The 15,551-nt window shown below is 42.3% G+C and overlaps 1 protein-coding gene across 1 annotated transcript in view; it reads left to right on the top strand.

The window, feature by feature from the left end:
* The window catches only part of NUFIP2 (nuclear FMR1 interacting protein 2), a 30,046-nt gene that overhangs the window by 1,151 nt on the left and 13,344 nt on the right, over positions 1–15,551 (top strand). The window contains exons 2-3 of the mRNA XM_074189104.1: positions 2,419–4,143; positions 14,870–14,902. Coding sequence (XP_074045205.1) covers positions 2,419–4,143; positions 14,870–14,902 — 1,758 coding nt within the window. The remainder of the gene's footprint in view (positions 1–2,418; positions 4,144–14,869; positions 14,903–15,551) is intronic.

Here is a 15,551-nt window from a genome sequence, read left to right as displayed (position 1 = left end):
CACGCGGGGCCGCGCGGCCTCCCGCCCTGCCCTGCCCGGCGCCGCCCGCGGCGTGTCCCGCGGCCTCCGGCGCCCGCTCGCCAGGGGCGGGGGAGGGGCCGGGGCCGGGCCCGCGCCCGCCCGGCTGTTGGAGGCCCGGGAGCCCCCGCCGGCCCGACCCTGGCCCCCCGCGTGTCGGCCGCGTGGGAGAGCGGGCCTGGCCCTCTTCCCGAGGCGGGCCGTTTGGGGGCGTTACTGCCTTAGAACCCCCGATCCGGGCCGGGCCGCCCGCCCAGGAGGAGCCCGGGCAGCGCCGCGGGGTGGCGGGGCCGGGCCGGGGGCGGGCGCGGGGGCTCGGGAGGCAGTTGGGCGCCCGGGCCGGAGGTAACGGTACTTGGGGGCCGGGGAGCCCCCGGGCCGGGGCGGCTCGGAGCAACGGCCGCGGGCGGGCCCGAGGGGGGAGTTAAAGGGCCCGGGGCCGCGTGGCCGCCGCGCGCCCCGCCGGGGCCCAGCTGGCAGCGCCCGCGCCGCCGGGAAACTTTGCACGTTGGCGAGCCCGGAGGAAGCTGGGCCCCCGCGCCGGCGGGATAAACAGTTGTGAGGCGGCCGCCCGGTAGGGGGAGCAGGAGCCGGGGCGCCCGGGGCGCCGGGGCCGCGCGGCCGCGGAGCGGGGGCCGGGAGCGGCCCGGGGCCCCTCGAGGCTTGCGCGTCAGGAAGCCGCGGGGCCGGGGGGCCGAGCGGATAGGCAAGGGGAGACCCCGCAGCAGGAGGCTGCGAGTTCCAGTGCCGCGGCTGCTGCCCCAGCTTGAGCCCTGGGCAGTTCTCAGAGCCCTTGTGTCCTCCAAGTCCAGAAAAGGCCATCCCCGGATAAAGCAGACATTTGGGCTTTGCCCTGCGGATCCGTGGATGACTTTGAATTGGTCCGAAACAGCACAAACCTTTGTCTCCTAAGACCCCCTTTGCACGCTGAGCTTTGCGGAGTTTTGTCCTAGGTCCCGAATTGCACAAGACCCGAGTCGTTGCAGCTGTTGGACATCTGAGTGTTTCTGATGTGAAAACTTGAAAACTTTGCCTGCCGATTTAAAAAAACAAAACACATCTTTGAAAGGGAGAAACAGTGTTTCTCTTAATTAAGCCGTAAACCCTTTTTGATGAGATGTGAGCAAGGGTTTTTCCCTAGAAAACTGGACCCAGAGGAACCTACTTTTTGCCCCTTTTGGAATTTTGCAGAAATAGAAAGGTTGACAGAAATAATTTAAGAAATTTTTGGTCCTTTTCTTGTTTGTATGTTCAATGTGGCCATGAGTTCTTAGGGTAGACCTTCATTCAGTTCAAACCTCCATCCTTTCCTCATTTTACCAGTAACCCATGTGATTTAAGCCATTCATCAAGGCCATTTTAGGGGATTGGTGTCCTTTTGGAAGCTATTTTAAAATATCTAATAGCATTCTCAAAGTTGATAGATTAGGATTATTATTAATAGGTCTGCATTAGAAAGATTGAAGGATCAAAACTTGATATGCATCTTCTAAAGCCCTCCCCTCTCCCCCATTTCCTGCCTTCCATTATCACCTTCCCTTTCCATGAATTCGGAGGTTGAGTGCAGTAAAAGTCCTGTTGGGGAGGTTTTTTTCCCCCCCTTCCTGTCCTTTTGTTTCTTCCCATTTCAGATGCCCTTAAAACAATATTTTAGATGATATTTCTTGGACTTTTTCTGTGTCCTCCATTCAAAGGTAGTAAAACTTCAATGATGTGATCTCAAGTTGCTTTACAAAGCACATTGCCACTACTCTACCACTTACTACAGTTTGAAGAATGGGTGATTGTTCCAAGTTCCCTGTTTACCATTTGGTGATCTCTGGAAACACTGTAAAACTAGACTGTCAAGAACTTTGAAAAATTAGCTATTTATCATTGAGCTAGCTCCAAGTGCCAATATAGAGAAATTGTACGTAGTAAAGCTTTTTAGTCTTGACTCTTGACTGTTCCTGATTTCATTACATTGGGTGTTCTAGACAAACCTGTCTTTGATATACATTTGAGATTTTGTAGGATTACTCAGTTTTGTTTTCACTTCATTTCATGAGTTCTATAAAGGTATCAAGGATTTTAAAGAATGGGGAAAAGAGTTTGTAAAAGATAAATGATATAGCATTCTAAGAGTTGTCATTTCTCTACCCAATGAAAATTGCTAAAAGGAGGAATCGACTAATTGTGCTGAATTGGAAAAGTCTTTGATAGGTTCACTCTGTAATCTTTATAATGACTATGTAGAAATGCCATATTTTTCATTTTCTGGTTTATTTGGTGTTTAGGACCAGTTATAATTTACCGGGACATATTTCTTTTGAATTAAAGAGAATTGAAGAGTTAAAATTGTAGGGTGGCCATAGATATTATTGCAATCAAAATAACTTTTTTTTCCCCCTGTCTTCCTAGGCTACGGTGAACTGAATGGTAATGCTGGAGAAAGAGAAATATTAAAGAGCTTGGGCTCTGATGAAGCCACTAACCCCATTTCGAGGGTACTTAATGGCAACCAGCAAGTTATAGACACTAATTTAAATCCGAAGCAGACTGTGAAAACCAGTACCTTTGGGAAAGCAGGAATTAAAACCAAGAATTTCATTCAGAAAAACAGTATGGACAAAAAGAACGAGAAGTCTTATGAAAGTAAGCCCAGAGATAACCAATCTATAGACAAGGCCGATGCAGTATCTATTCCAAATGGTGTTGTAACAAACAATTCTGGTTATATCACTAACGGCTATGTAGGCAGAGGGGCGGACAATGATGGTAGTGGCTCCGAGAGTGGCTACACCACTCCAAAGAAACGGAAAGCCAGACGCAACAGTGCCAAGGGCTGCGAGAACCTGAATTTAGTGCCGGATAAAATAATGCAGCAGGAGCCCACGCCCCCCAACTTCAAGCAGGGACTTGACAATTTCAAATCCGATTACAGTGAACCGAAGGGAAATCGGGGTGATGGCTCCAAACCCATTTGGAAGTACGAGGCTGGGTCTGGAGGAGCAGGGCGAGGGAAACCTGCTCTTGGGGACTTACAGCGGAAAAACTCTGATGCCAAGCCAGGTGGAAGCAGCAAAAAGTTTGATGACCGACCCAAAATCAAACACACCACAGCTGTTGCCTCCAAAGAGGATTCCTGGACCCTATTTAAACCTCCCCCAGTTTTTCCAGTGGACAATAGCAGTGCTAAAATTGTTCCCAAAATAAGTTATGCAAGCAAAGTTAAAGAAAACCTCAACAAAGCCGCTCAGAGCCCTTCAGTGTCTCCCCTGTCATTGTCATCACCTTCCCTGTCTGCTGGGGAAAGTCAGACCCAAACCTCCTCGAGTCGACTGTCCCAAGTCCCCATGTCTGCTATGAAGTCGGTTACTTCCGCCAACTTTTCTAACGGTCCTGTTTTGTCAGGGACTGAGGGAAGTCTGTATTCTCCAGGGAATCAGCCACTGCTCACCACCGCTGCTAGTACTGTAACCCCTACCCCTTCTGGGACGGAGGCCATTCTCCAGGACTTGAGCATCACTTCAGCAGCCGTTGAACAAATCAAGCCTAGCCTTTTTATCTACCCTTCAAATATGCAAACTGTGCTTTTGGGTGCAGCACAGGTGGATCTGCCCTCACAGACAGATCAGCAAAACCTGGGGGATATCTTCCAGAATCAGTGGGGTTTATCCTTTATCAATGAGCCTAGTGCTGGTCCTGAGACTGTTAGTGGGAAATCTACGGATCACAAAGTGATGGAAGTGACATTTCAAGGGGAATATCCTGCCACTTTGGTTTCACAGGGTGCTGAAATAATTCCCTCAGGAACTGAGCATCCCGTGTTTCCCAAGGCTTATGAGTTGGATAAACGGACTAGTCCTCAAGTTCTGGGCGGCCTTCTAAGGCCCGGGACTGCCCCTGAGGGTGGAGCCTTAACCTTGGAGCCCAGTCTCACAGGTGACCTGCAAAAAGCAGACATCAGTAGTCAAGGTGCTCTAGTGTTTCTCTCAAAGGACTACGAGATAGAAAATCCTCTGGCCTCTCCTACGAACACTTTGTTAGCCTCCGCCAAAGAACAGAGGTACCAGAGAGGCCTAGAAAGGAAAGATAGCTGGGGTTCTTTTGACCTGAGGGCTGCTATTGTATATCACACTAAAGGTAACTCATTGTTTTGTGAAATACCTTGCTTTTATTTGTGGATTGAAGGTATTCTGATTGTACTGTCTATATAGCAAATGGGGGGAGTGATTGCCTTCTTAGGTGCTTGCCATACAAATTTTTTTTAAAACTAAAGAATACTTTTTTGCATTAAGCAGCTAATAACATAATAACTCCTGCTGGAGTCTGGAATCAAAGGTATAGTGGGATAGTAGCCCTTGAGATCTGCTGCATGTGGGGAATGATTTGATGGTGCTCTTTACAAACACTCTGAAATCTGTTGTATGGTAAGTCGAAGCCTGTGGAGAGAGACCTAATAGAGAATATTTTTCCAGTCTTGCCTAGGTTGCAGTCGTTGATTGTTTTTCAGTCTGGTCCAGTTTTTCATGACCCTGTTTTTAAGTTTTCTCAGCAAAGATACTGGAGAGGGGGGCAGCTAGGTGGCACGGTGGGTAAAGCACTGACCCTGGAGTCAGGGGTACCTGGGTTCAAATCCGACCTCAGACAATTAATAATTACCTAGCTGTGTGGTCTTGGGCAAGCCACTTACAACCCTGTTTGCCTTGCAGAAACCTAAAAAAACAGATACTGGAGAGGTTTGCTACTTCCTTCTCCAGCTCATTTGACAGATGAGGAAACTGAGATAGGGCTGAGATAACTTGCTCAGGGTCACCCAGTAAGTGTTTGACTTTGGATCTGAACTCAGGACTACAGACCCTGCCTGCCCTCTAGCCACTGCACCAGCACACATTTGCCAGAGGGGGCAAGTGCCTTTCCCTAAATTTGTTTTACAGTTTTGAATCTCTGGAAAAGATAATGTTTAAGACTTAGTCTATTCTCTTCTTCTAAAATATACAGAAGTTTTTATATCTTTTATTATAGACCTGAAATTTTCATATGACCTACTTCATTAAAACATTTAGCTGATGGTATCTTTTTTGACATTAAATAGACTAAAGAATTAAAAGGGGGGAAAAAAGGGAGAACTAGTTCATTTAATACCTGGCTCTACATTTTTGCCCAGTTTTCTGCAAGATTTTACTCTGTAGTGTCCAGTTTTGACATTTTTCTACCTCTTTGAGACATGACTTTAATACAGTTAAAAATTAGCTAATATTTTGAGGTGTTGAACCCCTAAATGAATTGTCTGTTTTAATCAATTCGACATATTAATTTTTGTCAGTAACAGGAGTTAGTGGTGCTGAAAGCTGCCTAGAAAATTTTAGGGATTTGGAGAGAGGCTGGAGGTGGGAACATCCTTCCTTTGCCTAAGGTGGTAGGCCAGTTTTACCATTGCACTTAAAATTCTGGTCTCTTCCATGAGGCCGGAAAGCTAGAATTTGCAAATTGACCGACTGCCTTAGAACTTGGGTCATTTGGGACTTGAAAACTGCGGATAGAGGTCACAGGATAGGAGGATAAGCTTAATTGAAATATCCTCCATAGCAGTTGTTAATGGGGAGTTCTGTTATGAAATTGTTGGGGATCCTGAGTTTCTATCCACAGCCCAGAAGAAGGTGAAGGTGATGATGCCAACTGCCCTTTTTCTGTCAGCCTTTTAGAAGGAGAGGGTTGGGCTGGAAGAGAGGGCAGAATTGACTATTCTCTTCCTTCACTGAGCTGCCCTAGAAGGAAGATAATAAGGAGTAGCTTGGGCAGATGGGATTGGTCTAGCCTCTTCAGAAGATAGGGACCAACCTGAGTTCTTGCTGAGGCTGTAGCTCAGGGCTTTTAGGAACAAGAAATCTTTTTTCAACCTGTTCATAATATAGTATTGCTGCTGAGACACTAGGCTCAGGACTATAATGCCAAGATGTACTTCACTTTTGCCAAGGAAATTGGACATGTCATCCTGCCTCTTTATGAACATTTATATGAAGCGATATGAAAGGGATACTTGTAGTGCTTGTCAGATGGACTAAAAGTGAGGTGATGTTAGTTGCAAATATCAGGTTGAATAGATTTTTTTGATTTTCTTTAAAGACTTTGACTATATTGGTCATTAGATTGGTTTTTGCTTTTTTATATTCCGAGTAATCTTCCTCAGTGCCTTCTTGACCTTTTGAGTGGACCTCAGACAGTTTCTCTAGAGTCCACTAAGACGGACACGCAGAATGAAGAGGATTTTGATATGTTGACTTTTAGGAAACAGTGTCCCAAGAAGGCTCTTGTGACATTTTAATAACTAAATCCTCTGAGGTGTTAGGCTCAGTGTTGTTAAAAGTCCTTCAGAGTTTAATCTGACAAATAAGAATGGTTGTGATAATAAGTTCTTGGTCAGTACTAAAAATAGTTGAATTTTCATTTGTTTGGATCATCTTGTAAATTAAGTTAGCATCCAGCCTCACCAAGATGACGGATTGACCACAGTGCATAAGTACAAATTCCAACAGCTTAAGAATAGCAGTTATTTTATTATTATTCACTTCCTACTGCCTGGCAGGATGGAAATCAGTTCAATATTTGACTCCTTTCTTGAACTCTGACCACCTTGCATAGCCTCTCTTTCTGTGTCTCTTGGTCCTTAACCCCAGTCCTCAGGCCATTGACCCTTCCCTGCATTTCTCTAGTGTTCAGCTCACAGATGGACACCTCATCCTGGTCCTCTGGTTCTCAGTTGTGACCTTTGTCTCTCCAGTGCCCAACACTCACAGAGAAAACTGCTTTTATTCATTCAGTAAACACTGGGCTGTGTGTGGTGTCTTAGGCACATGGAGGATATTGAAAGGGGTCCTGGAGCTCTCCTCCTGGCTCTCCCAGTAGCTTCTCCCAGATTCTTGTCTGCTTCTGCCCATTCTTAATAATAAGTGCTTAAAATAGAAGCAATCATGATCCAGGTAGTTTCAGAAGTTTTATAAGACAACTTTAGGAATAGGAACCAGCAGGCATTTCTTAAGCATTTGCTGTGTGTCAGACCCTGCTAGGTGCTGGAGTGTAAAGGTCCAGAAGGTGGAACGGTCCAGTTTCCCCCTAGCAACTTAGGTAAAGAATTTGGAGGGTGTAGAGAAGGGAGCCCAGAAGGAGGGGATTTTGAGAGCTGGGTGGGAGGGCTGGAGCCAGGGAGCAGTAGTACAAGTGGCAGGTTGCCTTCTTACTAGTTTGGGGGGAAGGGGGAAGAAGGAGAATTGGCATTAAGTAAAAAATTGTTTTTGGAAACTCACGTTACTATCAAATGAGTAGAGTAATTCTTAAAATCCCTATGTTTAAGGTGTAGTGTGGGTAGAAGAGCAGATGAAGACAGAAAACATCTCATGTCTCTGAAAGTACGGGGTCTCTGAGTTTCTGAGCCTGATACCAGTTGACTTTGAGGTGGCCCAGACATTGTCCTTCATGGCGAGGTAGAGCAGGCACGATAGTTAGGAAATATTAACAAACTGAAAAAAAATGAGTACCCAGTATTACCTAAGACTGCAGTGAGCAGCATGCTGTTGTGTCCCAGGACTTGTAGACTAGAAGTAGAATTCTGGGGGTTGATGATAGAGATAAAGAGTGGAAGTGTCCCAGTGTTTGTCAAGGCCCAGAGTTGTATATCTTGTCGCTTTCTTTTTGGTTTTTCCATGGAGTGTTGATCTTTTTCCAACAGTCTCCTTTGACCATTTGTTCACTTCAGGGGCAGAGTTCTCAGCAACTTGAGACAGATGGGACCATTGAGCAGTCCTTGTAGATGAGGCAGCCCCCCCCTACTCTGATCCTTATTGATTTTTGCTAGCTTGGGGTGGAAAATGGAAGGAAGAATCTCCTTTTTCATCTATTCTTGGACTTTAGGCCTTGAAGCCTAAGAATGAACAATATTATAAAAGTTGTTGAAGGAGCACAGAAACAAATCACTAGAGTGTTTTTCTGCATTTTTTTGGCATTATTCAGATTTATCTATTTTGGGGTTTTTTTTGTTTTTTTTTTTTTAGGTTTTTGCAAGGCAATGGGGTTAAGTTGCTTGCCCAAGGCCACACGGCTAGGTAATTATTAAGTGTCTGAGACCAGATTTGAACCCAGGTACTCCTGACTCCAAGTCCGGTGCTTTATCCACTGCACCACCTAGCCACCCCCATTCAGATTTATTTAGGGCTCATTTTTTAATTCTACCAAGTTGAGACAGTATCAACTTTTGGTGTTAAAGTTAGAAATCAACTTCTTGTCTTTGACATGGCCCCTTCACAAGTTCATAGCTCTAACTTGGGGAGAATTGAGCCTTGAGCCTTTTGTATCTTGAATACTGCTTTTTGCCTGGTTCTGAGAACTATTGATCATCCTCCCTTTTGGGGTTGTGGAGAGTAAATGGGAAGGTCTCCTGCTGACTGTTATGTTCTAAATAGATCCCAAAGCACTGTCTTCACTATATACAAATTGATTTAAGTTTTTATCCAAGTTACTGGCACGAATGTAGTTTTGGCTTTTTTCGTTCGATGACAATTTAGATGCCAAGTGACATCATGCAGTATATTTTGAAAGTGAATTCCAGGTTTTTGGAGACCTGCCCCTGAAAGCACTGGTATTTTTCTTTTTACCTTTAAATAGTGCTCTGAATATTATTTAATCTTTTATTGAAAACTGAAAGTCAGCTTGAGTAATAGGAGGCTACAGAAGTATATGAAACTGCCTCCAACCTAAATGACCACTACCGACAGTACTTGAATTTTCTGACTCTTGGTAGTTTTGCTGTCTACACCCACACTGACAAGCTTTTAACATCTTACTGCTGTGTCAGACTCCTGTAATCTGCTAAGCAGGTTTGTTGCTTGGAATCTTTTGAGGACTAGGAAACCTGACAACTATTAAAGAACTGTTAGAATTGCTTAAAATAAATATAATAGATTTCTTAACTACATTGTTGAGGTTATGGGATAAATGAGCTTGCTCTTACAATGTAGCTAAAGCAGCTTCCCTGAAACTTTGTTGGGAGAGCTTCATTGGACATTTGTTGGATTAATATAAACTGGAAAATGTGGCTACTGTTTTTTGACAGTCTGCTTTTCTGCCGACTTGGATTATGGTAGTGGTCCTCATCTTTAAAGAGGGAGGGTTGTCATGGGATTACATTCTATGATTCTGAATAACATTTCAAATTAGTGGAGTCTGGATTAGTGAGAACTAATTTAAGTATAAATCCTTGAGAGAGCGTGTAATCAGTTGAAATGAAAGGGGCCAGTGTGAGAGAGTGTCCTTGCTGCTCATCCCTACCCCATCCAGAGTGCTTGGTGTCCTTTAAGCCTTAGGGAGGCTCTTCAGTCATGGTAGTACTTGATTCAGTACTAGAGAAAGCTCATTGAGTCACGAGTTCCCTTCCCGTAATGGTACATAAAGAGAAAGGGGGGGCCTTCTGTCACCTTCCAAGCCCAACTGAAGCCCTTTTTTCTTTTTGAAGAGTCCTAGTTTATTGTCATAATAAAGGCTAATCTGTTGCAAGCATTCAAGCAGGATTGGGTTAGAAGAACCATATTTTACATGTTTAAGTAGAAGGTTTCTAGAAGGTATGAGAAATACATGGAAATTGCAGCTGGTCAGAGTAGTACTGGGAAGAGTTTTTAAGCTGGGTTGAGAGGGGAAACAAGTTACCAGTCACAGAAAAAAACAATGGCGAAGAGGGGGATTTCATTAATTAGTGTCTTATTTCAGTTAATACTGATTTATTGCTTGGCTAAAAAAGTTGGACTGGCACTGAGATAATTTCTTAGCTGGAGGCTATCAAATCTGGGACCTTCATTAGTATTCCAGAATGCAAATTATAGGCCAAGCTTGCTTTCTTACTGGTGAGTTAATTGCACGTAGGCGGGATTAACTGGCCCTATACTTTAAATGAGGACTTTTTCCTCAGAAGGCATATGAGAAAATCTCAAAGACCCAGCTTGGTAGTTTTTTTAAATTTTGTTATATGTTAAGAGAAAGTCTGATTGACTCATTGAGTGGTGAATGTTTGATTTGTGTTTTTTTTCCCCCAAGGCTTTGGGGTTAAGAGACTTGCCCAAGATCACACAGCTAAGTAATTTTAAGTGTCTGAGGTCACATTTGAACTCAGGTCCTCCTGACTCCAGGGCTGGTGCTCTATCCATTGTACCACCTAGCTGCCCCAATTTGTGTAATTTTTTTTTGAAAGGTGGAAGGTAGCTGTCTACCTTCTGCTTTTCTAAGTTCCACCTGGATTTATTTCTTTGGTGAGTGGTTTGTAAATTTAGGAATTCTTTGTCATTTTCTGTATTTGAACCACTTGAGAAGAGTTAAAGGACAGTTTTGTACAACTGCTCTGAAAAGGAAGAGATTGACTAACAATTATCCCATGTCTCCTTTTCCCCCTGACACCCTCCCCACCACTATCTCAGAACTGTTTATATTTACTTTAAAAACTTGGGACCCCCAAATCGTGGCAAAACTCAATTTGTCAAAAAGACAAACTATAATTGAAACAGTGCACCCTTTCAAGGACATGTTTTTACTGTCCAAAGTGAGGGTGTCATGGTCTGGAATCACAGAAATAGGTGGTTGTACAGGGTCTTGTGGTTGAATTGTGATCTTACCCTCTAAATATTGACTTTCTGGATAAAGAAATACACAAGTACCAGTTATGTTAACGAAGAGAATGTCTGGGGCTTTATCCAAAGGTGTGACCTGTCTGGGCAGTTATTGCTTATATCCCAGAGCTTCCTTCTGCCCCAAGATCCAGAGACCTGCATCTGTACTCTACTAGTTTTGATGACTAAGCCTTGTAATTCTCAGGAATGGGGTCTTCTCACAGTTGTCTCAGCCCTGACTTGCCCTGAACTTGGGGTAGGGCCCATTGCCTTTTTGGGGGCCTTTGGCCAACATTTTTTTTTTCCCCTCAGTTTTCCCAGAAAATTTGCTGACCAAAATATTGCCATGATGATAGTTATTGGAATGGGAATTTTGTATTCTTAGATGCTCTATACAGGTATAATAGAACTAATTATCCAGTTCATTTCAATTAAACTAACCTTTTGCTAAGTACTTGCTAAGTCCTGGGGATAGAAGACACAAGAAACAACTCTCATTGGGAAGGAGAGGGAAGTTGGCAGAATGTACATAGGGAAGCAAATGAAGGGACTTGAACTGAGAGAATAATCGGGAAGAAGTGAATCTAGAGATCCCAAGAGAGACAATGGGGGTAAGGAATGTTGATGAAGATAGATGATGAAAGATTGTTGGGGACCTGCTTGTAAAGAGCTTGCCATGTCTGACCAGAGATCTTAGACTAGTGAAGTCACCTGGTCTAACCTATATTGGTTTCACTATTGGTTTGGAAGCAACAGAGCAAATAGATTAGAGAAGAAAAGTTGAAATTGGGCTAGCCCCGAGTCTCAGAGCAAGTCAAGGGCCTGAAGCAGAGCATGATTGCTGTGCAGAGTGGAGAAGGGACTGGTGCTATGAGTGAGAAACCTTGGCAGCTGATAGGATATGGGAATGAAAACAAAGGAAAGAGAATTTTTTTAAATTATTCTAGGGCTGAGAGATTCAGTGGGTTTTGTTGAGTTCAAGATGACAGTGGGATTATGTAGATGGAAATGTCTAACATCTGTTGATAATGCCAGTGAAATGAGATTAGAGGTGAGAGATTAGGACTGGATATATAAATGTGACAGTCCTCTGCTGAGATTATTGGACCCATGTTGAACCCTCAAGAGGGTAACAAATGAAAACCGAAAAAGGCCTTTGGATTTAGCTATTAAGAGATATTAGATAATATTGAGCAATTTCAGTAAAGTGATGGGGATGAAAAAACAGATTGCAGAGGGATTATGGAATATGAGAGGTAAAGAAATGGATGCTTTTATTTGTTGGTAACTCAAGAACTTTAGTTATGAAAGGGAAGAGATATAGAATGATAACTTGAGATGTCAGAATCAAGTAAAGATTTTTTTAAAGGGTCGGGCAAATAGATCAGGCAGAAGATTGTTGATCTTCTACTGAGAGGACTGAGTAATCTTTTTGTTTGTTTTGGGGGGTTTTGCAAGGCAGTGTGGTTAAGTGACTTGCCCAAGGTCACACAGCTAGGTAATTATTAAGTGTCTGAGGTCAGATTTGAACTCAGGTGCTCTATCCACTGTATTACCTAGCCACCCTGTTTGAGTTATCTTAAACAAAAATCCTCATTGTTTTAAGAATTAGGAGAGTTTCAAATTCTCTATAAAAAGGCAAGAAAAATAGAGTTAAATTATACTTCAGTTGCATTCAATTTCATCATTCTCTTCTCTGGAGATGGATAGTATTTTTCATTCTGAGTCCTTTGGAATTGCCTTGGATTGTTTGTATTGATCAGCATAGCCAAGTCTTTAACAGTTGGTCTCTTAGATACGATATCCTAGTTCTGCTCACTTCATTCTGTATCCCTTCATATAGTTCTTCACCAGGTTTTACTAAAACTCAGTTATCTGGATAATCTCACATCTGGGTGCTGTTTTGGGGACTAATACACATTCTGTATTGTGAAATGATAATGTAGTTCCTCTTAATGGATTCTGCTTTTCCTCTTTAATTGTAGTTTCTTACAAAATTTAAGAAATGCTATGACTTTTTAGTTCAGATAAACTTCCCTATCCTACCTCGAAAGTTCTTGGGTCTAGTAAGGATCAGTGTAATTGGTGTTGATTTGCTGGCTAGAGTTTTTCACAATCTACTCAAGAAAAAGGGCATTGCATTCTGCAGAGGGAGAAGAAAGTTTCATCTGTCAGCACCAATTTCTAGCTTAATTTTAAATACTTTTTGTTCTCTCAGCAGCCAGAAAGTGTGTATGATTTATTTTTCAGCATTTTCCTTTGAGTTAATCTTGTAAAGGGCTTCCTTTTGAGCTAGGTCTAAAATTCTGTGAAAGTAAATTCATGGTATGTATAGAAAGATAATGGATTATCCTGTATTTGATAAACACCTGTTAACTGACACTGGGACCTTGCATATTATTTCAGAGAACAGCTTATTAGGAAGTGGAGAGGTTCACTGGTGGGAAAATACTTGTATATTAGCATAGCCCATGTTAAGAAAAACAGACTTGGCTGTCCTGCCATAGAAGTTATAATGTAATGAGTGTTCCTTTTTCTGTTCTGCTTATTTACAGGTATACCTGTTTTTATACTGATGAGCTATGCTGGTTACTACCATTCCTTATTTACCAGAATCATTCCAAAACAACTTGCTACTTAGACTTAAAAAAAAGTTAGGTTATTTTAAGCACTGATTAAAGAAAAAGTTACTTTTATTGGATGCCTTTTGTTTTTCCATCCTACTGATTATTTTTGAAAGATTTTCTTCATTTTGAGTTTTACAACCCCCCCCCATTCTTGCTTCCCTTCTCTCACCCCCCCCCCCCAGAAGGCAGTCTGTTAGTCTTTACATTGGTTCCATGGTATACATTGATTTCAGTTGAGTGTGATGACAGAGAAATCATATCCTTAAGGAAGAAAAATAAAATATGAGATAGTAAAACATAAGATAAGTTTGTTTTTTTTTTTCTAATTTGAAGGTAATAGTCTTTGGTCTTTGTTCAAACTCCACAATTCTCTCTGGATACAGATGGTATTCTCCATTGCAGACAGCCCCAAATTGTCCCTGATTGTCGCACTGATGGAATGAGCAAGTCCATCAAGGCTGATCATCACCCCCATGTTGCTGTTAAGGTGTACAGTGTTTTTCTGGTACTGCTCATCTTGCTCAGCTTCAGTTCACATCATACTAATTTCTGAAAATTCTAACACACACAGTCTTCTCTTGTAACAAATATTGGGGGGAAAGGGAATAATTTCATTAAACCATTCCAGAACCTCACACTTAACCTGACAATTTTAAAGCATGCAGTGCTATTCCAACAATTTTCTCAACTTTTGGGGGGGGGGGGCTAAGCAAGTGTAGTCATTTTAAGTTGTTCATTGGTTTTATATATGTGTGTGTATATATATATATATATATTTTTTTTTTTTTTTTTTTTTGCAAGGCAAATGGGGTTAAGTGGCTTGCCCAAGGCCACACAGCTAGGTAATTTACTAAGTGTCTGAGGCCAGATTTGAACTCCTGACTCCAGGACCGGTGCTCTATCTACTGTGCCACCTAGCCACCCCATGGTTATTGTTATTTTTTGGGGGGGGGGCGGTAGGGGGTGTCCTGTTTCTACTTCAAAGACTTGTTTGGTCATCTTGATTTTTTTTTTCTATCAGATATTAATTTTTAGAAGACAGATTTCTTAGATAGTCTTTCAGAATTTCTCAAATGACTGTTGCTCTGTGATTCCATAACAATGTATTTATTTCAAATGATCCATATTTCATTCTTGTGCTGTATGTTGTGCTACTGGGCTAACATGAATCCCTGGGGTTTTTTGGTGATGAACTGTGATAGCCAACTAAATCATAGACAGGATGCTTCCCTAGGTCCTGAATATAAATAAGAAAAAGATCTGTTCCAGTAGTTTAATTTCAGTTATAAAATAACAGCTTCCTAAAATCAACTTTTGGAAGTTCTTAAGCCTATTTCTGGTCCATGTTTCAGAGTAGAAATAGTCAAGGAACCCCCCCCCCCCAACAAGGAGAACGGTACATTCTGGGGCTCCAGGCCTACTTTTTCTGCTTCACAGAGGATGTCTAGAATGTCTAGGATGTCTAGAAAAGGTTATTCACATCATCTTGAGATTAAAAAAACATGTTCTAAGTCTTAACACTAAAATCAGAAGCATTACTGTGCTGAATCTTGGGGGGGGCATTCATTAATACCATTTTTCTTGTTACTTTTGCAGAAATGGAATCTATTTGGAATTTGCAGAAGCAAGGTAAGTACTGATTATTATGTTAGTGGAAATTACAAATACCAAGAGTATTTGGGGGATGGGGTACTCTTGGCTGCCATTAGACTTGTAAGGGCCTATCAGATCTTGATGCTTGACTGATGTTCTAGGAGGGCTTCAATGAGGATCTGAAAAAACTGAACCCTCAGAAATTGAAGTTTGTAGTCCCAGAAATAATTTGCAATGCTTTATCTCTTGGCTTCAGATCAATTAAAGAATTGAAGGGCACAATCAAGTAGTGCTTTTTCCTACTCTTGCATATCTGTGGGAAGAAATGGCTAAGTTGTGAAATACCAAAAAAGGAGATGGGAAGGTAGAGGTCTCTATACTTCCCAAACTTAGACCATTAGAACTTGAATGAAAACTTTATATTTGTAAAAGTATAATAGCTTGATTATATTTCTTTTTAATTTTAATTTTTTAATTTAAGGCAGTGAGGTTAAGTGACTTGGCCAAAGTCACACAGCCAGGCAATTATTAAGTGTCTGAGGCCGGATTTGAACTCAGGTCCTTCTGACTCCAGGACCACTGCTCTATCCACTGTGCCACCTAGCTGCCCTGCTTGATTATATTTCCTGAAAATAATGTGTTTGTGTTTTTAACATCAGTCTAGTTTTTCTTCTAGGGTCCTGAA

The sequence above is a fragment of the Macrotis lagotis genome, chromosome 5 (genome assembly GCF_037893015.1).
Source record: "Macrotis lagotis isolate mMagLag1 chromosome 5, bilby.v1.9.chrom.fasta, whole genome shotgun sequence".
Taxonomy (NCBI): Eukaryota; Metazoa; Chordata; class Mammalia; order Peramelemorphia; family Peramelidae; genus Macrotis; species Macrotis lagotis.
This window is presented reverse-complemented; position numbering and strand designations above follow the sequence as displayed.